Genomic DNA, 27237 nt, shown 5'->3' on the forward strand with positions numbered 1-27237 from the left:
TAATGGTCCGTCCCTTAGTTTAAGCAGCTCTGTTGATGTGTATCAGTTCATAAACAATGACAGGAAATGACTCAAGGTCAGCGGAGTATCCTGTTTCAGTCACTGGCATGCCACCACTCTTGCACATTTGCAGAATTTCCCTTTTCCTTACCTCATTTGCACATTTTTGACACTGACGTGTTCATTTGAACAATGTCACATCTCAACCCCTGCATCTACATGTACACCAAATACTGCGATAGTAGCTTAGGCAGTATGGGAGCTTTTGCATGTGACGGACATAAATCCGCACATACATACCCACATATACATACACACAGACATACAGACGCCATCGACTCACCATATAAGCTCTTTTGGTATTTATATAAATACCAAATATGATCTAACAAGTACGTTGATGACTTATACAGTGAAACTAGGTGACAATTTCCCAGCCTTACTGAGGTATAGCCTGAAAGATCTGTTGCCCGAGTACACAGATTTTCCAGTCTTACTGAGGTAGTATATTTACAGTTGCTCTCAATCAGACTGGTTACACAATCCCTGGAAAAAAGAGTGATGGTTTGCTTACATTACGGCTTGAATTAATCTTGAAATAAGGAGATGATTCAGAACAAATGCATCACATATTAAGCTGATTGGCATCAATTACATATTTTATTTAATACTGGTACTACATGGAGTGAACGACCATTTACTACACATAAAAGCAACCAAACTTTCTAAGATCAAAAAGGTCAAAGTAAAACTGTAGCAGTGGTATTCTTGAGTCACCTGTCAAAACTCAACAAGGATCAAAAACTGATTGCTTCAAGTGATGAAATAAAGAAAACTACCATAACAGATAGGGATAACAATCAAGTAGAGTTGGATGTGTTGTCACGCATACGATTGTTCTATTAGGTAACAGGGACCATGGATAGTCACTGAATCACAAGTACTTGTACTCTTTACCTTCTGTTGCAGGAACTTCAATATTGCATAATTTTAACACCTTCACTAATTTTGTTTGAAAAGTTTTGATATTCTAGACTTTCATAACCTTTATACACCGCTCCTAAAACCCCTCACACCTCTCCACAAATAATCTCCACTCATGGGGGGTTATACTCAGACGGATATGGTATTTTTTAATCAAACGTTGTCAAATGATTGCATATCACACCTTTTTCAACAGAATCGTTTACATATGTCTTCCTTACACATCCCCTTGTTCTTTGTGTGCATACATTGTTTTGTTTTTTCTACATGTAAATGTTGTTTTGTATATTAATCCATGACAGGATGCAGCCATAGCATTTCTGAACAGTGGAAACAACAGCCTTATTTAGATATCAAACAAATTTTGTCTCCTAAACTTTGCAGTAAAATATTTTAATAATATATTTACTTTGCATAACGTACATGTTAAAACTTTTACAGACCTAATGTAAGATTTGTGGACCTTGCTTTTACAGGCTGTCTTTGCTCCAAAAAGCTGTATAGGGATGTAAAGATAATATATTAGGTATATTCCCAAATTATCCGATGACCATTTTAAAGCTTACAAGCCTCTAAATAACGAAAAAGGTACATGTAAATGTTCATGGCTACACATTCTTCTCTAGTGTGAGAGCATTGCTGCAAGCAATGCCTTGGAATTCGACAAGGTAACCTCTTCATGGGAGTGTCTTTCTTTCGACAGAGTCAAGGCAACTTTAAGGAGTTCCCTCGGTGTGAACAGCGAGGTCATCTGTTGTTAATCATATTTTGAGCATATCACATCCAGTTCATCTTTCACTTCTGAGAATAAAACATAAAGGATTACCAATATATTAGACGAGAAGACAGGTTTAACCTGCGTGGCACAACTTTGGTGTAAGAGTAAGATATTGGAAGTAACGTATCAAACCATGTGAACAGCTTGGGTCATATATATTAAGAGACACTAAAGGATGAGAAAAAACACTTCTTTATTGTACTTGGGCCTCAGCCCAAGTACATTTGTTTTCATTCCGTGGGAAAAAACTCTGTAAGGTATAACCATTTCTGGCTGAGACCAGGGAGGGCAAAATGTCTTGGCTTCATCTTTCTTGGCATAATAAATGGCGTAATGATGTTAACTGAATGGAAGTGCTGCTCTCAGCCAGTCTTGAATAAGTGAGATGTGAATATTAATGTTTCTCTATCTGAGTTTTTGCCACAAAATCTTCTGAATATAATCAAAATGTGCATCGAAATGCAACAATTAATGCACCCTTCGGTTCCTAGGTGATGGCACAAACCTTGCTACACCACTGGACGAGCCAAAGTGGGAGGGGTAATTTCAGTTTGGTCGAACAAGAGGGCTCGAGACCAGAATTTAACATTTAAACTTGAAACATGTTTAATCGCTGCAAAGATGTGGACTAGTGTTAATCAAAGTAAAAGTGTGAAAAGGAAAGGTTTTATATCCCGGACACAATGAAAAACATTACGACTGGAAACTGTACCCCCAGTTGAGAATAGTAATGCCCACAGCGATGGAGAACACTTATCCTTGAGCTGAGAAAACCAGATCATCATTTCGAAATAGAGCTGCAGATTCGAGAAGCTTGTTCAAAATAGCTAGGTACACCCCTAAAGGGGTGTTTCGAGTTTTGAGGGCAAATTTCGCCTCCTTCATATAGAAATCGTACATTTGTTTTTCCAGGAGACCACACCATTTGACACAAAATTTGCATGTAAAGGGGTCGCCAGTAAGCACGTGGTCAAATCTGGCATAAGAAACAATATGAAATGTTGGGTAAAGCCAGTCCAAAATAACTGATTTGAACTTTTGTGTTTTGTAATTTATACCACTGCAGTAACATTACCTTTTTTTGACAACATCACACAGTGTAATACGTTTTGAAACTGAATACTCCGACGTATTCTGTGTCTCCTTTGCTAAAAAATACGGTATGCCGATTACCATGTAAGGAGATGATGAAGTCAAGACAGATTTGTAGTGCGTTTGGTCCTGGATGGTGCACGAAGTTTTGTCAAGGTAGCTTGTGTATTTATTTCCTAAATGGGAGAGATTAGGGTCGATCTAAACGAAGGCCGAAGAATGTTATGATACTCAAAGCGAGCTGAACTCTAACGTGAATGGTTGGATAATTTGGAGGATGTCTAGAATGATCTCGTCTCATTAAGATTATTTGGCGGTCAGTATTGAATTTCAACTGCGTCACAAGTTTGCGAAATGAGTATTCCATCGAACGGTCAACGAACGATATTTTAGAAATCTGGAGACATGGTACATCGCATTTTTATTTTAGTATTTTATATTTTACAAAAGATTTAAGAAGCAATGATTTTGTCGAAAATTCTGAAAAAAATATAGGGAGATTTGATCGCGAACACATTTTCACTTGGGGTCAACTAGCCCTGCGTACGATGCTGTGTGTTCCGCTACAGCTAATCGCCCCGCTCACCACAGCCCTGCAAAGACCCGTATACGTAGGGTCGGTGACTTCAAATCCATTTTGGGACTTGACGTAAAAAGCCAAATTACTGCCGAAATTCAGCGTTCTTGGGCCCAAGTCGTATCCCAGCCTACCTCAGCTACTCGATCGCTTCCAAAAATGACAGTCTTTTATTCACTTCTCGTAAATAACCGTCGATGTCGGCAACTCTCTCGCTAGCCCTGCGTACGATGCTGTGTGTTAGCTGTAGCACATAGCATCGTACGCAGGGCTAGGGGTCAACATGGGGTCGCAGCCATGTTGCCTAAAAACTTATTTCTGTCTGCACTCAAAACTCAAAAATGTCGGATATGAACCTGAAAAATTGATGCAATTTTGTCAAACTTCGGCGAAATTTCAGCCTATAGACAAAATTTCATCTAGGTAAGGTAAATTTACTGAAATTTGATCGACAAATAACCCTGAGCTTGAACGTGACAGCTCGCCTTCTCCGGGAAGTCAAGCATCCAGCTGCCCATACACAGTTGCCCATATGGCCAGGCTTATGAGATTGTTTTCAAGCGACGGCGGCAGACCGTACGGGGCTCTGGATATGAACCTACCGCCGGTGTAGCTGTAATAACTGTTGCGTTGTGTTTAGTGCCCATGGACGAAGTCCTGGGGGAGTTATAGGTTTGGTCATGTCAGTCCGTCCGTCCGTCCGGTCACACAGATGTCTCAGACATGCCCTGGTCAATTTCTTTAAAACTTTGCACAAGAATAGTACCCAACCCCATACAGATGCACGTCGATTTGTTTCACAATGCGATCGAATTTGGCCGTATTAGAGGACTTTTTAGTTTACACCTCCATAGACTCCCATGTATAAGGCAGTTATCCATAGACTCCCATGTATAAGGCCAAGAAAAATAAAAATTTAGTTTCTCATCGTATTCATATTGCCTAAAGGATGCAGTGACACAGTTTTTTGTCCCCACGGATAAAGTCCAGGGGGCTTATAGATTGGGTCATATCCGTCCGTGAGTCCATCAGTGAGTCCATCGGTTCACGCAGATATCTCAGACATTTGGACAAAATATCATGTGACCTTGGTGACCTTTGACCTCAAATATACATTATTGTCCATAACTCAGTAACCACAAGTGCTAAACCTTTCATATTTGGTATGATGGGACACCTTATGACGCCACATATTGTACCCCATTAATTATGCGCATATCTAATTTTGAGCGAGCCAATAGAGCTAGAGGTCTGATTTTTGGTATATAGGGATAAGTTAACAATATAATTTGTTTGACAAAACGTCACGTGACCTCAATGACCTTTGACCTCAAATATACATATTTGTCCACACTCAGTAACCACAAGTGCTACGTGCTACACCCTTCATATTTGGTATGATAGGACACCTTATGACACCATATATTGTACCCATTAATTATGCGCATATCTTATTTTGAGCGAGCCAATAGAGCTAGAGGTCTGATTTTTGGTATATAGGAATAACTTAGCAATACAATTATTATGACAAAATGTGACGTGACCTCAATGACCTTTGACCTCAAATATACATATTTGTCCACAACTCAGTAACCACAAGTGCTACACCTTTCATATTTGGTATGATGGGACAACATATGACACCACATATTGTACCTCATTGATTATGCACATATCTAATTTTGAGCGAGCCAATAGAGCTAGAGGTCTGATTTTTGGTATATAGGAATAACTTAGCAATACAATTATTTTGACAAAATGTCACGTGACCTCAATGACCTTTGACCTCAATATATATATATTTGTCCCCAACTCAGTAACCACAAGTGCTACAACCCTTCATATTTGGTATGATGGGACAAAATATGACACCACATATTGTACCTCATTAATTATGCACATATCTAATTCTGAGCAAGCCAATAGAGCTGGATGTCCGATTTTGGTATATAGGGATAACTATAGGGTAGAAATCTAAATATGCCCATCTAATATTAGACATCTCCCATCGAGAACAAAAGAAATTTGCTGTAATTTGAATATTTTAGGAGTTTAAGCAATTTCCACTATAAATAATTGACAGGAGGAAATTCAAGACCATATTTGAATAGTAGTATATATTGTCCTCAAAATTACTCTATCACGGCCCAAGTACTCATTGCCTCCAGCAATACTGCCTTGTTTGGCCTAACTTCATTATGACATTTGACATATTCAAACACTGAAAATGTGTTTGGATTTGTCCGCACATTAGTCTTCTCAAATTGAAGTAACACTCCAAGAAATTCCCTGGATTTGAAATTTTGCCTAGATATCTGCTGTATCGGATTTTCTTTCAGGAAGTCTGGATGAGTACATATTTAAGCAGTGCTGATTCAATTACTTTTGTTTTCTCTCAGGATACAAAAAATATTTACCAAAGTGGCTGATAGCAGTTATCAATGTACAATTGTGCTTACAAAAGCTATAGAATGTTCTGCTACACCATGTAACATAGAGACCTGAGAAACAAGGTAATACAGAGCACTTTTCATCACTAGAAAAAAAATTAATGAATCCAAAACAGAAAATGTACATGACGACAAAAAATACTGGGTAGTCATATCTTGAAACAATTACCTCAGCTATAATGACATACATGTAAACCTTCATATTCTAGAAAATGAGCTTATCCACAACATAAAACACTCGTTAACAATTTGACAACCAAAATTGTGAAAGAAAAACACAACTGATGTCATAACAAAAAAATAGCATGTGCAAGAAAGTTGCAAAGCAATTTTACATTTTTTATCTTCTCAATTTTCAGTGATCATTGTTATCATAAAAGCTATTATGTTGTTTCCATCAGTCATTCTCAGTCAAATCAATCCTGTCTTCAACAAACCTATAGATTAAATTGAACACAAATCTCAAAGGTCTGTTACCAGCAGATATCACTGACAGACAGACAGACAGACAGACAGACAGATAGATGGTAGACAGCAAGTAAACTCACCAGCAATAAGTGGTCTCATCAACGAGTCAAAGGATCTACATCTGTCAATGACTGAGGCAAATTCAGGAGGACAGTCACTGTTCAATGGCTCTACTTTCTCATCTTTTGTCAAATATGCATAGATTTCTTTGTCAGACATTCCTGAATAAATACAAAACAATGAATAATTTTGTTATACATATAAATGCAGTCAAACCTTAACCCTTTCACCACCATGGTTTGTCCCAAATCCATTGTTTTCTATGGTAAAGTTGGACCTGTATACAGGGAACTGGGGGTGAAAGGGTTAAATGTAGCAAAGGGCCTTTAAAAAATGCAAAAGTGAGTATTTCATTATCTGAAAGGTATAGGTCCTGTTCTGTTTCTCCCTATATCCTGTAGACAGGTCCACTTTACTGTTTGATAATGATGCATTTGGGCCAAACCATGGCAGTGAAATGGTTACGTGTAAGTTGTGAAGCTCATGCAACCATAGAAATGAGGGTCTATGAACCATTCCAACACTGATGTGTTGTCTAACAACATTTTCATTACACAAACTGACATTTCTTAAAGTGTCCCAAGAGGCGGTCATAAGCATGCTCTCTATGTCAAAACCATCCTGAAAACCTGGTTTGTTTTTCCAACTATATGTAGGACATATATAGTCAAACTATTACAATCATAGATATTTCAAAGTTCACCTTAGCTGGTTCATAAGTTCATGCAGTGCAGCCTTCCATTCTGACTGCTATCACAGAGAAAGCCTTCTTTATTTGGCAAGTCGGAAAATTTTTTACCAGATACTATGAAAGATCTGATTAAATTTACAGGCAATCAGACCAGCGTTGATTGGCAATCACTGACAAAGTATGGTGCCACTAATTTTGCTTTATATTTCAGCTCAAACTGTTTGATATCATAGGTAAATGATTGAGGAACTATTACATGCAGATACATTTTTTCAAAATTTACATTTTTTCAAGATCTTCAATATGATCCATAGGTACAGCTTTTTCTGACACGCTAAGATATATTACCTTCATAGGGTCTTTTGAGAGTTGCAATTTCCCACATTACAATACCAAATCTAAAACAAAAGACAGTAAAATTAAAAGGTTGGATTTTTGCTATACGTGATGAATGGTTTGCTTGGACAGACAAGTGCCCCGCATGTTGTTCCATACAAAATGTTGATTTCCTCACTACTTGCCTGCTACAGAAGTGTCTGCAGAAGTGTATACGTAACTAACGACCACATTCTGCTTCTGCACTCGTAACTTTCATGCAAAACTTGTATTCTTTGATTGAACTCTTATTGCATAGGCATTGATGATACAAAATTATAGAAATATATACCAACCCATATACTTCACTTCTTTCTGTGTACTCCTTATTGAGGTTTATAAAATGTTCTGGTGCTATGTGAGTTATTGCACTTTTCTTGTGGCTGCTGTGGTGCCTGGCTGCTGATGTCTTGGTCAATGCAAACCCACAGTCTGAGATCTGTTATGCAAAGAAATCAGAATAAATTATATATGAAATGCAAATCTGTCCGCGATAGAGAACAAGCAGTTATCAGTAATTTGATCCAACTCAGGTGTGAACAAAATCACTTCATCAAACTCTGTGAGTTGTATTAAAAACACTAACTGACACTGCAATGACATCAACTTTTGCGAACTTTTCTTATGAGTCTAAACAAAACTAGAAGATCAAGTTTCTAGGGATATTTAGAGAAACACACTCAAGCAAAGGAATACTCAAAGAAATAAAATTTATAAAATATTGATTAAAAAGTTCTCAAAGTACCATTGTTACAACAAAATAAGACTTGAGTAGCACTAAGATAACTTACAATATATAACAAAAGCACAGAATGACAATTTAAGTTGCTTAATCTCCATCTGTTAAAATTACCGGTATATTCACGTGTAAGAAAGTGAGTAAAGTTGGAAGAGGTCGTCCATACACATCTGCTGACCACATTCAAAAGCTATAAAATGCTTTCACAGGAGAAATTGTTTTCACCAAAAATGACAAAATTTGAAAACATACAAGTGTGTAAATTTCATGATCATAAGATGAAACTAAGATTGTCCCTAATAACCTACAGATATCATTTAACAGGTATGTGACAACCATTTTTAAAAGAGAAATGCTAAACATATGCATTACCAATGTTCCGCTGATTCTAACAAACCAAAGTACAGGCAACCCTAAAACTATACCAAATATCAAAGCTATTGAACGACTAGTTTTAAGAGAATAAGTACAAAATATTTTGATTTACACCTCAATAATGGACAACAGACAATACTGGTCAGTAACCCATAAACTTTGTGTCTTTGACAGTGGATTACTAAAATGTACAGAACCTTTAAAAATTCAAACCGACATAGAATCTTACCCCCACTTGGAAATATTTGCATTTCCTAATTCTGACAACCCCCTCCAGATATCTAACAGTTGTATTGACTTACAACTTCTATACTGATACAGTTGACAGTTCACTAGATGAAGATGACACTTTAATTTGACAAGTGAAGCATCCTGCATGCTCATTACCCATTGCTTCAGTTTGAAATTAAAAGTAAATTCATTATTATGAATAATCGGTAAGTGAGAACCTTGAAAAATATGTGCAAGGAGTTTTATAGTAAAACCCTATGCCCTACATTCAAGTGATAATGTGCACCTCCCGGTCAAGAATGGCAAATGTAAGGAAACTTTGCGCAACAAACTAATGTATGAGGCGAGGCCGAGTACATTATGGAGTGCAAAGCTTGCTTGAGTCCATTATTGGCCCGGAGGGGCACATTATTGCTATTGTTTTATAGTTATGGTGATGCAAGTGAATGGTAGATGTAGAAAACATCTTGGGCCAAAATGTTGGATAATCGGATGCATTATCAGTAATTTATTGGATTATACAACATTATCAGTAATAATCTGGTGGAAGGACGTCACAAAATTCACCAGTATAAAGCTATAATATAATTTAAGTTAAATGTGACAGAATTTGCCAGGAAATGCACATGCTACACAGATACATTTATTTACAAATGTACCTTGGCTACTGGATAAAGCACTGGGAATATAAGTACTACACCTTAAATTCAGCTGTTTAAAGTGAAAGTTGGAATGAAAGGGATACCATGCTATCATAATAATGCTTATCTTTGTAAGCTTCAAAAATGTTTTTACATGGGATAGAAATTATTTGTCAATGAAAAAAATAAGCAAGATTATTCAGAATCTCATTTGGTTTTGTTCTTGGCATACTTTGCATGGCAAAAGTGAAATCTCAATCAGAAACACTGAAAGATCTATCTTTATAGTTACATATTTACAACACCATTTTGCGGAATTCACAGAACTTCTTGCATATTGTAAATATTCAATCCTTTTTCTACAACTCACAGTCGTAAGAAATATGCATAGGTACATAAAACTTGCCTTGACATGCAAGTCGGCATTCACCAGGAATTTCTTACTTCCAATATTTCTGTGGAGCATTGGGGGATCTGCATTATGGATCCGAAACAACCCACAGGCTCCTTCCCTGGCCATCCGTAAACGAATCTTCCAGTCAAGATTGTACTTCTCATGATGGTCAAGGACATGCCGTAAATTTGTTTCAGACATATATTCCATAATGAGGAGATAGTTATCTGTCAAGATATTAATAAAATTCACATTTCATAATTAAAATTACAAAAGCACTGTCCTTCTTCTGAAATTTGTCAAATTATACCAGAACAAATAGTTGTACTACAAAGATATATTTGGATTCAAATTTAGCAATTTCGTCAATATACTTGATGATTTCAAGTTTTCCGAAACCAAAAATGGACTACCTAGTGACTATTTAGTGAAATACAAACATGGTATACATTACAAGAAGCATGAAATATCACCATCTCTTCAATGACGTAAAGATTGGATTGTCAACTGTTACACTAAGCTCATTGATTCATTCAGACAAAAACTCCAACACTTGAAAGTCACTGGTTGAGTACATATAGGAAATATTACCTTTCTCAATGCATATTCCAAACAGCCTTATGACATTCATTGAGTCAAACCTCTTCATCTTCTCTGCCTCATTCCGCAGTTTGGTCATCACATCATTCGGTAATCCACTGAAAATATTACCATGAGGTTTTATCAGTCAAAGAGTTCAATTTCAGTTATAAAGAAATTGCACTGTCTTCACATTTGTGTATAAAAGTTTACAAAGTCACTGCAAATAGAAATTTTACCAGTAAGATTTGTTCAGGATCTCAAAAAATGTTGTCAATGAAAAATGTTCTCACTTTGGCCACAATGAATTAATATCCATTGACTTGTATCCACATCGAGGACACCCTGGTCTCGTTGGTCAGTATTTTTTATAGATTGCTAATGGTGATTATTGATATTGACATATTGGTTGCTATTTGACAAATTGTTTCAGAGAAGTGGATTTTTTAAGAAAATTGCAAAAAAATGAGGAAAATATTCTAAAATACTAACATGTGCAAATTTACATTGATTTTACATTAATTTAGGCATCACTATAAACAAGCGGCAAATAAATTTTGTATTAGGTGCCAGACCAGCTGCACAAAAAATGGAAAATTAGCCCCCCCAAAATTGTCATACAGGTAATTTGAACAAATCCCATTTGAGTCATCCTATTATAGACTTGTAAACCAAATATGAAAATGTTTTGAGCATAATGGGTTTCAGCTAAGAGCAATATTGACAGATGACAACAGATTTTTTGGGTTTGAAATTGTGACTCACTTCACCATACAAATTTTATTTATATGAGTTTAGCCAAAACTCACTTTATACACACATGAAATGGAGAGCCCCATCTAAGTGACAGGACCGACCACGGTAATTTTGATTGATCCATTAGCTCAGTTGGTAGAGCATCCGAAATGTATTTGGGGATGTGGGTCACTTTTCATCGTTAATCAACATAACTCTCTAACAGTTAAGATAAAAAAGAATCCGATATCTCTCTGAAAATTTAATATCAGCATTCCAATTATATTGTCATAAACTCACGGTTTCAGAGTAAATTTTTTGACGGCAACGATGTCACTCTTGTACTCTGCCTTATACACTTTCCCAAATCTTCCTTCTCCAATCTTTTCTTTAAACTTCAAGTCACCAGTCTCTATAACTTTGAGCTCTTCAGTTGGATTGGCCAATATACTGCCTCGTTCTGTAAAAATCACGACAAAATAATTGCCCATGAAATCATCTAACACACAAACCAACTTCATGATTGCTCCTACAAGTCCTGTCCTGTGGCCTCTGGATGCAATACATTCATTTTTTTGTATGTTTGCTGGATAATTGACAAATACAAAGGTAACATTGGCACAAAAATTTCTCGAAAAACTGAGTAAAAATATCAACACATGAAGACACAACTATCACCTTATAAAATGTAAGTCCTCAGTCGACAAATCTCTAAAATTGGTAATTCAGGATTTCATATTTATTAAAATTTCAAATTTAAATGAATACAAGATAAAATTTATATCATTACTTATTGCACATGTTTATACTGTACATTTCATGATATTTTTGTTAGCTTTTCTTTTAACACAACCTTTATTGTATTTTTTGATCAAGACTCAAGTGAGGTTTGATTTCAAAACAGGATTAGATAGGATTAGGTTTATGGGATGAGATCAGATAAGATGATATAAGATTAATCACAGTATATTAGATAACATTACATTAAATTTTATCACATATTTGGCCTGTTCAGATTGACGAAGTTGCGTCGGTCTAGGTCCGGACCTGGGCCGGGACCGACGTAAAAACCAATGTGGACACGCTGAGTCGGCCCTGGGCCGACACAGTTTGGTCCTGGTGAGAAGGGGGGGTTCAGGGCCGACTCAGGGCCGACGCAAAATTTGGTCCGACGCAAATCGCCAGTGTGGACACGTTGCGTCGGCCCTGGTCCCAGTTGACCAGGCCTCCGCCATGGATCGAAGTCGAACTAGTCACCCTATTCGCACAAAACAAACGACGTTTGAAACTAAAGTTTACACCTATCGAAAGTTTTCAATCCAGTCTTTACATTTTAACATCATCCCATGTACGCAGAACTTCCCACCAACCTTTGTTCCGCAAACGAAACCATGTCATTCGATTCCACAGTGCACGTAATAGACTAGAGAGGCATGTCAAAAATGCCGCGCACTGGTTATTTCTCCACCGCGGTCTTATATATACCATATGCTCATCCAATAAATAGGGAAGATCTCTCCGATGATTAAAAAGGGTGAGTGGTAGTCACATTTGCCCTTCTTGTGCGTAAAAACACAGGAAAATCATGAACAGTAGAAACAGCGTGCCATATTCAAATGCGCCATTTTGAACTTTGACAGGTCAGAGGTCACAAAGGAAGGTAAAGTTACGTCGGCCCTAATTCTGGTACCGGTAAGTGTGGACACGGACCAAATTTAATCCCAAAAGACCAATTATTTTGCGTCGGCCCAAATTTCAGTTGGGTTGCCAATGTGAACAAGATAAATAATTATACTCCATCAACTCTCCCATGACAGTTAACAAATGTTGATCTCTTGTAACTCAATTTGACAGAAAATTGTGTGAACTTGCTTATCTCACCTTTGGCACTTCTACTGCTGTCTAATTTATCTGATATTTCATTCACTTTGACCACGATATATTCAAGACAATCACCCATGCCTTCAAATCCTTCATGCAGTTCTTCTCTGATTTTCTGTTGATCTGGAAGCAAAAAATGAATATATCAAATATAACATCTGATACAGTGTTTCATCTAGGATGCTACACCAGGTGGTTGGGGGGGGGACTGGTCCCTCTCTACAGAAATTTTTTATGGGGATTTTAAAATTTTGGGGGCGATTTAACTGAAATATATAAGGACTTCTTTACATGTAAGTTTTAATGTTGCAGTGATGTCATCTGTGATATACAAACTACAAGCCATAAATCAGTTGTTTACACAATCCAAGCTTCTGGCTGCAAACACCATCCTCTATAAGATTTTTTCAAAAGTCAACAAATTTGGGTATCATTTTGTGAATGTATAGGGCTTCCAAGAGTGGCGGACAGCTCATTAATATTCATAAGCATTAATACTCATGAAAAAATTGTAGCATGCTACAATATTCTGTATGTTTGTTTGTACATATTCTGTATGTTTGCTTTCGTAGGGCCTAAAGCTCCATAAGCTGTATCTTTTGGCTATTTTTTCAGAACTTTTGTTTTGTGGTTTCCCTACACTTTCTGCATTGAATCCCTAAACTGTAATTTAATGCCAAGTATTTAGCATATGAACACAACCTATCTCTATTGTTATGCCAAGTATTCAGCATATGAACACAACCTGGTATATGAGTATAATCTCCATTGTTATTGTTGAAAATTGTATTCAAGTCCAGACTAGAATTCATTTGTAAACAATAAACAATGATCACTACACACATACAAGCTGTGTTGACAAAAAGAATACTCGAAATTTCAGCATGACAAACGGATTAGGGTCAGACAAGGTAGTTGATATACAGAAGCAGAATACTTAAAAACTTGCTACAAGTTACAGCTTATGTCCCTTTAACCTTTTAACTGCTGCTGTTTGGTACAACCCCATTATCTTCTACTACAAGATTGGACCTCTTGACAGGTATTAACAGGGGTAAAAGGTTGAGGTATTAATACAAGGATCTCTGACACTGAAAAAAATACAGCGTCAGTGGCACTTTTTGCTCACATTTGGTTAGAGGTTGTAGGCCTGAGGTTGAGTACATGTTATTTAATAGCTTCTTTGAGTGTTAGTTTGTAATACACATTATATACTTATTCTACTTAAAGTGACAATTTTTTGGAACTATTTATAGATTTGAATCAAAACCATTGTTACGGTGACAACCGAGGAGAATGGACGATGAAAGTGATCTAAATGTTATAACACATGTGTAATTAATTTGTAAAGTTGTTCCAAAATTTGCCTCAATAGTTGCACTGACTTGTCAATGCAGAGAAAATCAAAGGAGTTTAACAACCCATGCTGAATACACACCAGGAAGTACACTCACAGGGAATTCAGTAATCTTCTTGTTGTTGTTGTTGTTGTTGTTGTTGTTGTTGTTATTGTTGTTGTTGATGGTGATGATGATGACGATAATAAAAAATATTAAAAACAATGTGTCATTCCTTGCTGTTGTTTGTCGATGTTGTAGATAATTGTAAAAGAAAACTGTAATCGTGACCAAAAAACGACGTAGGTCGCCAACGTCACTCCCGTCATAGGGAGTGACATTGGCGACCTACGTCGTTTTTTGGTCACGATTACAGTTTTCTTTTACAATTATCTACAACATCGACAAACAACAGCAAGGAATGACACATTGTTTTTTAATATTTTTTATTATCGTCATCATCATCACCATCAACAACAACAACAATAACAACAACAACAACAAGATTACTGAATTCCCTGTCGTACACTCTGCGGTGCATATATACACAGACTCATATTACATTTCTTTACCACCCAGAGTTACACTGTATAACAGCTGAGTCACAGTCAAGTTGTCATAAGGAAAAGAGTTCCTTGAGGCCCCCACCCCACACCATCTTTTTTTCTTAGGTAGGATATACAACACTTTGAAGTATGCTAACCCTAAAGCTAACCCTAAACCTAATTCTAAACCCCTCCAAAATTGTATTTGATGTGCTTCTTCCAAGGAAAATCCGCAATTAAAGTGATTTCATGGTATTGGGGGCCTTAAAGGAACTCTTGCCGTCATAAGACTCTTGTCCTTGCCTTTGCATGGTTTGAAGTTATTCGACAAAAAAAAAATATACACAATATACATATTATTACATGCCTCGATGTGAGTGCAAAATTGTGCATTGATTTGAATAGGAACATCCGGGTTGTTAGCAGGCGGTGAACGATGTACTGACCGGTTCCCATGGTTACCCGGTCCAGTGAAGCCCTTCGACGTTTTCGATGTCAAAGTAGACGCTTAGCGCTAGATGTGAAATGTCCATGCGCGCACTGCTACTTTAACTTTTGTTAAAATCTGTATGATGCTGGTCGAATATGGTAAAATTATTTGAAAATGCCCTGCATGTAACTAAATGTCATATAGCGTTGACTTTGAAGGGGCATGTAATAAAAATATTATTGCCTGAATACGTGGGTTATGTGCCCTCGCAGCAGGAGACAATTTGCCCTCCGGCGTCGGGGCAAATTGTCACCTGCTCTCGGGCACATAAACCCATGTATTCAGGCAATAATATATAATATCATGCACAAAATGCAAACAACTCAGATGAACGATGTGTGGCGTTGATTTCCCTTTATTACACTGAGACAATCTGTGAATATGTACATTCATACATGTACTTCAGGGTTGCCGTTTAGTGAGGTGATCAACAATGCTTTGTGGTGTTTTCAAAACCATGAACTGCTATGCTGCTATAAAGCTGGTTTTCTCCCCTTCGAATGATTTAAAACACATCTAACTATTAAAGGTAGAACTAAAATCCTGAAACATGCCTAAAGAGTTGACTGTCGATATTAAAATCACGGATAAGTATAATGGAGATTGCTTATTTCAATGACCTATTTCAAATATTGCCATGAGAAGAATCTTGCTGAAAGACGCTGAATACCTGTCAAGTGGGCGTTTAAAAAAAACGCCGAAAGTTGCTGATGAGCTCATTCCCACAAAATTGTATTTTCACTTGTGCATTCACTGATTTAAATATTCATGAGAAAATGTCCTTCTGCGATTTGCCAATACAAAGGTCACGACCTCAGCAGCTGTCTCCCATTTTGGAGTGTGCACGAACAGTGCAAAAAGGTTTGATATAACTGGTGAACTGACATGCAGGAACTAGCAGCCAATTATCTAAACAATAACAGTGGGAGCCTACTGTGAAACAATGCTATCATTCATCTATTGTTTGCTGCAACTTAATTAATAGTACTAATACTGCAGTAAATGAACTTTACAAACCAATTACACAAGTGTGAGAACATTTAGATCGATTTCATCGTCCATTGTTAAGTTAAGAGGTTTTCAAGAAAAATTACAGTGGAGAAAAGTCAATGCTAGGTAAAGAAAAAAAGGATTATGCAATAAAGCTTACTTGGGACGAAGGTTTCTGATATTATTATTTCTATCGACTCTCATATAGCAGTAAAAGAACGAATCACATACATTGTCCCTCAGAGAGCCTGGGTGTACAGCTGTATTAAAATGCAATCTTATTGTAAACCACTATCCTGCCAAGTTCATATGTTAACATCAAGTAAATTTTGTTAAAAGTAGTTGGGCATAACAATTATGTCTCATATGAATCATTATGCAAATTTCTGAGCCAAGTCTGATGATAACTCTTACATAAATTATCAACAACAACACTTACTGTGGAATTAATATTACATACGGAAGTCCATACATTACTTTCACTGTAAGAATTCAAAATGTTATACACAAAATCAGACCATTTTGAATTAAACCTCGATGATATGTATGCAGACTTATACCAGGTTATACCAATATTGGAAGTCATTTCGCACTTAAGTTTTCATGTCAGCTAATTTATAGTTTGCATATCTAATGAGCTTTCAAAGTTTGGAATATTTAGTTTGAAGGACTTGACAAGAGGCAATTACACACTTGCTATATAAAGAGGTGATACAGTGACTGCAGTCAAAGAAATTAATTATTTCTATTTCAGCTAATTGCGTATTTGAATACTTAATGACCTGTAGAGTTAACCTGTGGTGAATATTGTTCATTATGTTGATCGTAATACTTTTAATGAAGTTGCAAACATGTGGCAAAGGTTCAAATTTACACATAACTGCAATATATAATGAAACACGTGAGCATTTACAGTTCATATTTGGTGTAAACTAGTAGGCCTAAGCCTTCAAATGAATAAAATTTGGAGTGTATAGATGGGTAAATGTTCTAAACTTAGGTGGCACATCCCCGTATTAGAATATCGAGAGAACTTTTGACTTTTACAAGTTTGGTTGGAGGAATGAGCGATATTGTCATGTCAATTTTCATGCAGCGATCAAAATCTTGAACAAAAACATTCCTGATGTGTAGAAATCGCGTAGCGTGGAAATAATATGCCACCTAGCTCTGCATGGCAGGGCTGTGTGTTACCGGCGTTATACGGCCTCCCACCACACATGTGGTGGGAGGCCGTATAAAGCCGGTCCTGTGCAAATTGTACCTACCGTCTCTCATTCCTGCTATCATTTCTTCGAATTTCTGCCAATCTGTTCGTTCATCGGCTAAATCTTCCTGTATCTTCCTGGTTTGCTCGAACGTTTCATCAATGGTCTGTTTCATGGTTGCCTGTAGACCGAGACACAAGGTCGGAACCAATCTGTCAAGTCGTAAGTTGATGTCATCAAAACGCGATTTTATTTCGTCTCTTTCCCATGCCTTCCAAAACGACTTCAGTTTCTTGAATTCTAGGATGAATGCTTTAGCTGACTTGAGACACAAGAGAAGTTGTTTAAGAGCTTCATGGTACTTGTCACTGTCGCTGCCGCCAAGGGATCTCACGAAGGTAACGGGCGTGACCAAACTCGCGATCCGGTCTTTCAATCGCTTGCACCGCTTGTTGTTTGTCTTCACTTCATCCACAATCTTGTAAATTTCGAAGGCAACGGTGACCACTGCCCCGAGCACACTGCCTACGTCCATCGTCCTCGGGTTTCGTACACGATACGGTATCGATGCGCTGCTCGGTCGATCAAACAGGACTCCGGCCGACAGTTACTTCAGGACAGGACAGCCATACACTCATCAGTGAATGGAATAGGAAGGTGCATATGGCACGCAGGGGTGGCCGCACTGTTACTTTGATTTTAAGATGACCTTGTCATGATCTTTCTTCCCTTGAAGACGGTTTCTTAATCAGAATCAGTATGCCTTAGCATGATTAGATATCTAGGACAGGGCACACGATTATCCTGAAAAATGCGATTAATACCATGCCTGTATGTATTGAAAGATGTCGGGTTGCCCTCCTAAACAACCCCGTTTCAATAATGGTCGACTCAAATGGGAGCGTGTATTAGCATCATGACATAACCTTCCGGATCCGAACTTCCCATGCTTCGTGGAACACAGGAAGTGTATCTGGCCATCGCAAGAGGGGAACTGAAAACAGGATTTAACTAACAGAGTTAGCGGACATAAGAATAGTAAAATGGGTTTTCCAGGAAATTTTTAAAATAGACCTGTAAGATTAAATATTATAAGCGTTGTTCCTCTCTCGCAATTGAAAGAACTGCACTCTGCAGTAACACTATGTGCTCGATACGGGTGACATTATAAAATCCCTGTGGCGATTATTTCTTTTCTCAGTATTAATAAATAATCTTCTTAATATACTCAGTTTTTCGTTAAATAACTTGTTCTATGATAATTTTGTATTGTTTTCCGTCGATCAATGACTATATTCATTTGGTGTCTATCAATTGTGACTCGACCATCACGACGCTTTTTTAGTTAATGAATGACCACAAAATTAAGGAGTGATGATAATGACGACGACGACGACGACGATGATGATGATGATGATGATGATGACTTGTATTAGGCAAAGGGCAAAGTTTTTGACAATGTCCGATGTAGTGATGGGTTGGTCTTTCATACGCTATACAATACGGTGGTCCTCCCCTCGAGGACCGCAAAACAGGGACCGCAATACGATAGCGTAAAAGACAGACTCACTACATCGGATTATTAGATTGACTTTTGAGTGCTTCCACTCTCATGCTCGATTTTAAGTGTTTGTTGAAGTTTGTAACTTTTAGTGTTGTAATTTTTGACTTACCGTACTCCCTGAGTGTATTGCTATATATATATATATATATATCGTGGGTCTTTATTCAGTAGTTCTAGGCCATCGGCCAAACATACTTAACATAGTCAGCAGCAATATACAAAAAAATTGACAGGAAAATGATATTTACAAACATTCAGAATAATTGATTATCATTTATCTCCTTGCATTATATTTGGATCATCAGATGTCATCAGAGAAATAAATTTTCTTTCTGTTGGTGGACTGAAATGATAACGCGGAATATACTTCATCCTCAAGTTATAAAAAAAAAGTATAAAGTAAAACAAAATGATATTCATTTTCGACTTCATTTCTATCACATAGCAAACATACTCTTTCATTTGCATCATTTTTCAATTTTCTGTCAGTCTCAATACGTAAATAGTGAGAAGAACATCTCAATCGAGCTAACATAGACATGTGTACAATAATTTTGACGAGTTTGAGTTTGAGTGTATTGTTGAGCAAATGAAGTGAAAGTGAAAGTTTAAAAAGAGCACAAGAGTGAAAAAACTCCACTGCCGAACGTGTGCTACAACAGTAGAAAGCGAACTTAAATGTCCACACGCCTGTCTGTCTAACGTCAAATTCTAAGGATAAATGACACTGATTCTCGTGTCCTTAACCTTTATGACGAGTGTTCATGACCTTCTAGAAATGTCGCCCTTGGCTTGAAGGAAATCCAACAAACAAAAAACTGTTAAATTGTAACAGCATAATTGATGTAAATTTACTTAAAAATATTCCGAACCGATACACAGCGATAAAAGGAATAGTAGAAGAACGCGTATATACACATTCCTGGTCGCTGGGAGTGCGGGATCGAGAGTGTGGGAAAAAGAATCTCACACACCAAGGACCTGGGATCAGATTTCTCACACTCGTTGGGGATATTTTGTCTCACACGAGCCGCACTCACACTCGCCTGCGGCTCGTGTGAGACAAAATATCCCAACTCGTGTGAGAAATCTGATCCCAGGTCCTTGGGGTGTGAGATTCTATTATATACAAAAGTATGGCGCATTATCAGGCCAAAATTTGCACCTCGCATTCGGAGTCAGAGGCGTTCGCTTTTAGCACGATGCAACTCTATTGCAGGACATTCGCTTTGAGCCACGCTGAATGCAACTCTCGTGAAATGTATTTGCTTTGAGCCCTGCTCAATGCAACTCTCGTGCATGAGCATACACAAGTCTATAGGGCGCGTGGGCGCAGAGCGGAATTGGAGAAAACAACCGCAATTTTCCTGATTCAATTGATTCGCTAGAGCAACCTTGTTTCTTTCTCTCTTCTTTTTTGGTTATATTTCCATAGGGGTTTGCAGAAATGTCCATCCCACGGGTAGGGCCAGGGGTAGGGGTGTCTTGTTCTCAACACAGGTTTCTTCTTGCTATGGTTTATTTTATTTTAATACTTTTACTTTATTGCTCAACAACAAACCCAGGGAGTGCGGTAAGGCAAATATTACAAAACTCAAAGATGCAACCTTCAACAAACACTTGATGAAGCTGCTGCTGGGAGAGGAACTAAAGTATAAGAAAGAAATTTCACAAGAGGTAGTTTATCTTTGTGAGTAAAGATATACATGAACTTTTCTCTACCATCGAAACCAAAGAAGCTAGGATTATACAAACTTGTGGATGAAAATATAATATTTCGATAAGTTGTGTAATTTGGACATTTATATTACAAAGTGAAATTCATCCTCAACTAAAGACTTACAATGTTTGCAGAATCTTTCATTTGCAGGAACTTTTGGAATTGACCTTCTACCCAACTCTATCTGAAGGTTGTGATCAGTAATTCTCAGTTTTGTTAGCCACTTCCAGTCTTCCTATAGGTAAAAGATCCTAAAGTATCTTCAAATTCAAACTTTGTCTTCAATAGTCTATAAGTTCTGAGTTTATTCTTCTGTATTCCACACTTCCTGGTATCATTATGTATATTTCTCAGCTATGTTTGTTCATAAATTTCACATAAACTATCATATACATTATTAACTGTGGAGTTGATATTGCAAATAGAAGTCCATATATCACTCCCACTGTAAGAGTTCAGTATGCTTTGTATATAATTATACCAATTAGAATTCAACTTAGAGGATGTATAAGCAGACCTCATTAAGATGTCATCTGATAAAACCAATCTACATCGGTATTTTAGCATGTGCTTCATAACAATAAATTGAATTGGATAGCTATACCTAGCTTTCCGGCTCCAACAACACCATCACATGGTGCATGTTTAGAGACTCCAAGGATAGATCCATAATAAGAGACACTAATATCATTGAGAAAGTTACACTTGTCATTAATTTCATGTCCCCATATTTCGCAGCCATATGTCATAACAGGTACAATTAAATTATCAAAGAGTGATAATTCAACTTTTATAGAAAGTGAACAAATTGTCTATAATTTAAGATTGCGAAAATGTCCTTAGAATTTACCATTTGGGGTAATTACAAAAGCAAGGTAACAGTATACTCTTTCACTAAGTCAAGAGTCATTCCATTGTAAGTGACTCCTTTTATTACTTTTGTTGAACACAATAACTTTTGTTTTCTTAATGTTAATAGATAATTTCCATTCACGACAAAAACTATGAAGTTTATCTAAACAGCTTTGTAAATCTGTTCTAAATTCTGAAATCTATAAATGATCATCAGCATACATTTTGCAATTGATTCGGATTGAACCGAGCTTGATAGGACAGTCCTAACGGAACCAAATGTACTGGGAAAATCATTTATGAAAATATTAAACAATGTTGGACTTAAATTACACCCTTGCTTAACTCCTATATAACTTGGAGTCCATTCTTAAGTAAAGTTGTCCTACATGGACTTGATAAAGCTATAAAAATTACCATTAATGCCATATTTCTGTAATTTCGAAATTAAACCTGTACGCCAAACTCTGTCAAATGCTTTCTGAAAGTCTATAAAACAACAATAAAGATACCTTTGACTGGGACTAGAGCTTGACTAAGAAATTTTCGTATAAACATGCAAAACATGCTTATCATCTCGATTACATCATGCACAAAAACATGATGACCCCCCCAAAGCCATGCCAAAAATTTCATGACCCTTCAAAAATGCTTTCGTGAAAAATAGCAACCCGCCCCTAAAAAACCACCGGCCACCCCTCCCGTCGTAATTTCTGTCCGGTCCCTAAGCTGGCATGATTGGGCAGTACTCCTACTCAGGTGGCGCGCAAACACACCAGCAGCATAGTTATTAAAGATATATTGAGGTATATACGCTTTCATGGCTCACTGTCACTGGTAGCATTACAAAATGACCTAAATAATGATTGAAAGCACACCTCCTAAGGAAATTTCCAAAGAATCGCTAGAAGTCTGTGGCGTTATCGGCCAAGGAGGGTTCGGCACTGTATACCTCACGAAGCACAAAGCGTGGAATATGAAACTGGCACTGAAAGTTTGCTCCGCGGACGGAGGCATTTTAGGTCGTAAGCTCACTCTTCTTCTTTCGAATATAGGAACATTTCAACAACCGTCTTGAAATCCCTCCAAAATGGTATAAGCCTAAGAAATAAGCCTTTCAACCCGGAAGAATAATTAATTAACAAGCGGACTCATAATCATTGCCCATCATCCCCTATTAATTAGAAAACTTACACCTTAGACATCCAGTTTATTTCAAATGACAGGAAAGAAAAGGGTATACTGGATGAAGCCATGGAGCTTTATGGTGCTATGGTGACGTATGCTATTAATCTTTTTGGCGTGTGTTTGACACGTGGATTCTACGGACTAGTCACCGAGTATGCAGAGAATGGCTCCTTGGAACAACTCCTGAAGAAATTCAATATTCCTTGGACGCTGAGATGGCGAATGTTGTTCGAAATTTGCGCCGGGATGAATGTCTTGCACAATGTCGGCAGTGTCCCACTTTACCACTTGGACTTAAAGACTGCAAATATATTGATTGATTATAATTTCTCCGTGAAGGTAAGCTGCTTTCAGAGAAAATTTTATAGTTTCTGAAACTAAAGATGGGAGAATAGTTATAATATTGAAAGAAATCATTGTTTTCTGTATTCATTTGGTTTATGAAATCGCTGTGGAATGATTTGCAACTTAACTTTGAAAGAAACTAACAATAAAAATCTATAGGTGACTCTATTTCCTTATCGTGACCTGACTGCTTTACAGTATAATCACACTCTTTGCATTCAGATCGCGGACTTCGGTTTAGCACGGCTACGCAGCCCACAGAATGGCACAGTTGAAGGTGGTACTCTCACCCACTACCCGCCAGAGTATTTAAGAGATGTCGATAAACCCGTCTCGAAATGTTTCGATGTGTACAGGTAGGTTTGATTCCTGTTGTCTTTGTGTGTCATACCAAAGTCTGCTATACGTGTGTCAGTCTTCGAACTTAGTAAACTTCACGAACAGTGCCGACTTCACTTCAGCCACTAATCATTACATGAAGATCAATACGATATAGGAACTTCAAAAATGTTGCTAGCTTCTCTTCTAGGTAATACAATTAAAAGTTTAAAGTTAAAATTTTAGGTTAAATTTTTGCCCATAACAAAGTGCAAAAAAAGGATAATTACAAGCTACACAGTACTCGGACTATGATCATGTAAATTACTTATGATACAAACATCGCAAAATTTATCACATTTGTGTCATGCCAAAGCGAATGGTGATGGCAGCGGTGTTATAATAATACGCTTGCTGATGACACAAACAGTGAGAAAACACGCCATCAAATATTGCTGCGAGCCGACGACTTTTGCTGTGGATTTCTTGGTAATTTTTAAGCCGAAAATTTTGTCGAAACTGTGACAGTCTCTTATTCGTAAAGAAATAATTAATCGGTTTGCTTCTCTTTATCTCTCTTAGTTTTGGACCGTCCATATAAGGGTAACCATCATGTTGTATTTTATAATGCCTCGCACGACTAACACGGTCGTCTGAGATGTTAAGGACCCAACATTTTTATTTGACACACCATGTTTTCCCGTCAACTTGGCCCTGATATTTGTCTATCTCCTTCAAGTTCGAAACATTCATAAACGCCTTGTAACAAAAATGTTAACTATGACCGTACCATAAGCTTAGTTTTACACTTTTATTATCCTTTACAGCCGAGTTCCATTTTTACTTCATTTCTTCAAACAGACGCTGAATCTTTGCACCAAATCATTTGGGCAGTAGCAGAACATGGCAAACGACCAGACTTAGGGATTATCCCACCTGATGTTCCACGTGATGTAAGAGATGGACTCATACCTATCATGCAACAGTGCTGGGCAGACAGTCCACACGAAAGACCCCCATTTAAGGGTAAAGACACAGAACTTGCTGAACACTTGCATTAGTTGTTTAAATTCCTTGTTTGAACAGATAATATTTCTTAGTTTTGCCCTCGTTTGAATATACCACTCCAGGAGAGAAATCAATTGATATAAAAGGAAGATAGCTGTACACTTACAGAGCATTCAATTATCACTGATGGTGGGGCAGGCAAATTTGCGGGGTCGGTCCTTTATTGAATTTGGAAGCTGAAGTAGGGAATTATATTGGTTTTTTACGAGGCACAAAGTCTCATACGATTTCCAAAAATCGTCCGTCCGGTCAAACATCTCTTGTCAGCATATAAATATTATCCAGGAAACAGAGTTAGGCCCTAACTCTCCGCATGTTCTTGTCCCCTGAACTCATTTCATAAAAGGTTGTTTTAAGTACGTTTCTATTTGTGTATTAACCAAGCTGTATATTTTTCACCAGATTTTTTTACTGTTATATGGGCAAAAAGTCCTAATTAAGTCTATGATGATGATGATGATGAAGATATGATGATGATAATAATAATATGTTGATAATAATAATAACAACATTTATTATTATTATTATTATTATTATTATTATTATTATTATTATTATTATTATTATCTTATGAAACTCCTGCCTCGGCTAGGCTATAAAAGCTTGATTTTGAAACGGAGAATTTCGAATATACTATTGAGCCATACAGACAATGCAGACCCTTTATCTCGTATCCCATTTGACATTTATTTCAGAAACACATCCAAGGTTAGAAAGGAAATACAAGGAGCACGAATTGGAAATACCGGAAGCACTTAAATACATGATGGAAGAAATGGTATATGCGATCTTTTCATTGAAATGTTTTTAATGAAATGTTTAACCATACTGGAAGTTTTGCTATAATGTAAACACTTTTTCGGGCAACATATTATCCCATTAATATTTTGGTGACGCCTGTGGTGCATTTGACTCTTGCAATCACGTCATAGTGTATAGCTCCTATTCTTTACTCCTAAGGTCATAGGCTAGCCCGACCTTTAGGAAGAAATGGTATATGCGATCTTTTCATTGAAATGTTTTTAATGAAATGTTTAACCATACTGGAAGTTTTGCTATAATGTAAACACTTTTTCGGGCAACATATTATCCCATTAATATTTTGGTGACGCCTGTGGTGCATTTGACTCTTGCAATCACGTCATAGTGTATAGCTCCTATTCTTTACTCCTAAGGTCATAGGCTAGCCCGACCTTTAGGCTTCGTCTTCGTTCCTCGACAGCGCGTTGCGATCACACAGGGTCAGACAATGCCTTCATCGATTTTCATTCATTTTAATCAGCAGACAGACACTCTCCCACTATGAAGTATCACGCTCTTGCATTTGTTTTGTCACTTTCAAGAAGCCATGTTGCTGCGAGGAACGAAGTGAAACGAAACATTACGAAATTTTCGATGTCTCAGCCCATTGCTAACTGATACTTGACTCTAATTTATATTATCGTTTTTAACTTTCCAAACTTTCATTTTAAGTCAAAAACAAGCGGAAAAATCCCACACTTACAGAAAGAATTCCGAAATCATGAGAACTTAGAGCGGGCCTTAAAAATGACCCAAGAAAGTTTCGGAGGACTGATAAAAAGTTTGGCAAGAGCAGGGTTAAGTTTACCTTTTCCTATACCTGCTAAAGACGACAAAATACCAGAAGAATACGCAATTCATCCTTCAAGGACGATCGTTCAAGAAGTAATAGTCTTCTTGACACTGGTCTGCAAACTTCGAGTTCAGCGATCACGACTGCGGCGACTGTTGTGAATGCAGCAACGGTGCCAACATCAATGATACAGCAGTGACTACAAATTATGTTGCTTTGACAACAAACGATGCTGGAACGGATTGTGCAGTGGTTATGGCTCGCACTGAAACCTTTGATAAAGAAGCAGCTTTCAAAGGTGACACTTAGGAAAATATGCTTACTAAAACGAGTACATTGACCGATAGTTCTGCGACCACCATCTTTTCATTGACTGTAACTCTTGCAACAAGCACGACGGCTGTTCATGTTGATGTAACACGCAGATCACTGAGCAAACAAGGATGAAACCACCGTTATTGAATACAATGCAAATAACATCACGCTACCAATTAGTCTTTTATGAATCGACATCAAACCATTTCAGTCAAAGGTGTACCGCCAATCAATCTCACTCAGTCTTATGACAAAGCTGGTCATCTATAAGGGGTTTGCAACCCGATGTAATCATATGCCACCTAAGGCAAAAAAAAAAAATAGTTTGTTTCTCATCCTAGGCATCTTGCAAAAATGATGCGGTGACGCGGTTTTTTTTTTTGCTGCTACTTTTTTTTTTATTCAACCATCAACAACAACGCGCTTACAACATGAGAACATAGGAATGCATGCAGAGATAAATGCACAGCAAATTTTTAGCATATCAACAGTGCTGCTTTTTGACTATTAGTGCAGAATGCAGTTTTGATAGCTTTCAATGACATAGTGTACAGTTCTGAATGGAATGTTACAGCACTGTGTGATGTTCAATGTTCTGTCTAGTTCAGTTTTGTATATCATAAAATATTTGTTTGCTTTGGTATGATCTGAAC

At 37.3% G+C, this 27237-nt stretch overlaps 1 protein-coding gene and 1 long non-coding RNA gene across 2 annotated transcripts; one reads left to right on the top strand and one right to left on the bottom strand.

Annotated features, from left to right (window-relative positions):
- Positions 1 to 637: 637 nt before the first annotated feature.
- On the bottom strand, positions 638 to 18501 carry LOC139148384 (mixed lineage kinase domain-like protein). The gene is made up of 9 exons (XM_070719821.1): positions 17681 to 18501; positions 13051 to 13173; positions 11470 to 11629; positions 10447 to 10553; positions 9868 to 10082; positions 7772 to 7914; positions 7449 to 7498; positions 6430 to 6570; positions 638 to 1785 (listed from the first exon to the last, which is right to left on the bottom strand). Exons 1-9 carry the CDS (start codon positions 18153 to 18155, stop codon positions 1742 to 1744), a joined length of 1458 nt encoding a protein of 485 aa, XP_070575922.1. The 5' UTR covers positions 18156 to 18501; the 3' UTR covers positions 638 to 1741.
- LOC139148386 (uncharacterized) lies at positions 2982 to 26274 on the top strand. The gene is made up of 3 exons (XR_011555919.1): positions 2982 to 3010; positions 25371 to 25453; positions 26149 to 26274. It is a non-coding gene; the product is annotated as an uncharacterized lncRNA (long non-coding RNA).
- The last annotated feature ends 963 nt before the right edge of the window (positions 26275 to 27237 follow it).

The sequence above is a fragment of the Ptychodera flava genome, chromosome 13 (assembly GCF_041260155.1).
Source record: "Ptychodera flava strain L36383 chromosome 13, AS_Pfla_20210202, whole genome shotgun sequence".
NCBI lineage: Eukaryota > Metazoa > Hemichordata > Enteropneusta > Ptychoderidae > Ptychodera > Ptychodera flava.

What these genes read in the sequence shown, in the direction of transcription:
- LOC139148384 (XM_070719821.1), bottom strand. Translation starts at nt 18,155, where the DNA reads ATGGACGTAGGCAGTGTGCTCGGGGCAGTGGTCACCGTTGCCTTCGAA. An exon ending in CAGCAGTAGAAGTGCCAAAG is followed by an intron (nt 11,630 to 13,050) that starts GTGAGATAAGCA and finishes TGATTTTTACAG; the next exon opens with AACGAGGCAGTATATTGGCC. An exon ending in TGGAATATGCATTGAGAAAG is followed by an intron (nt 10,083 to 10,446) that starts GTAATATTTCCT and finishes ATATCTTGACAG; the next exon opens with ATAACTATCTCCTCATTATG.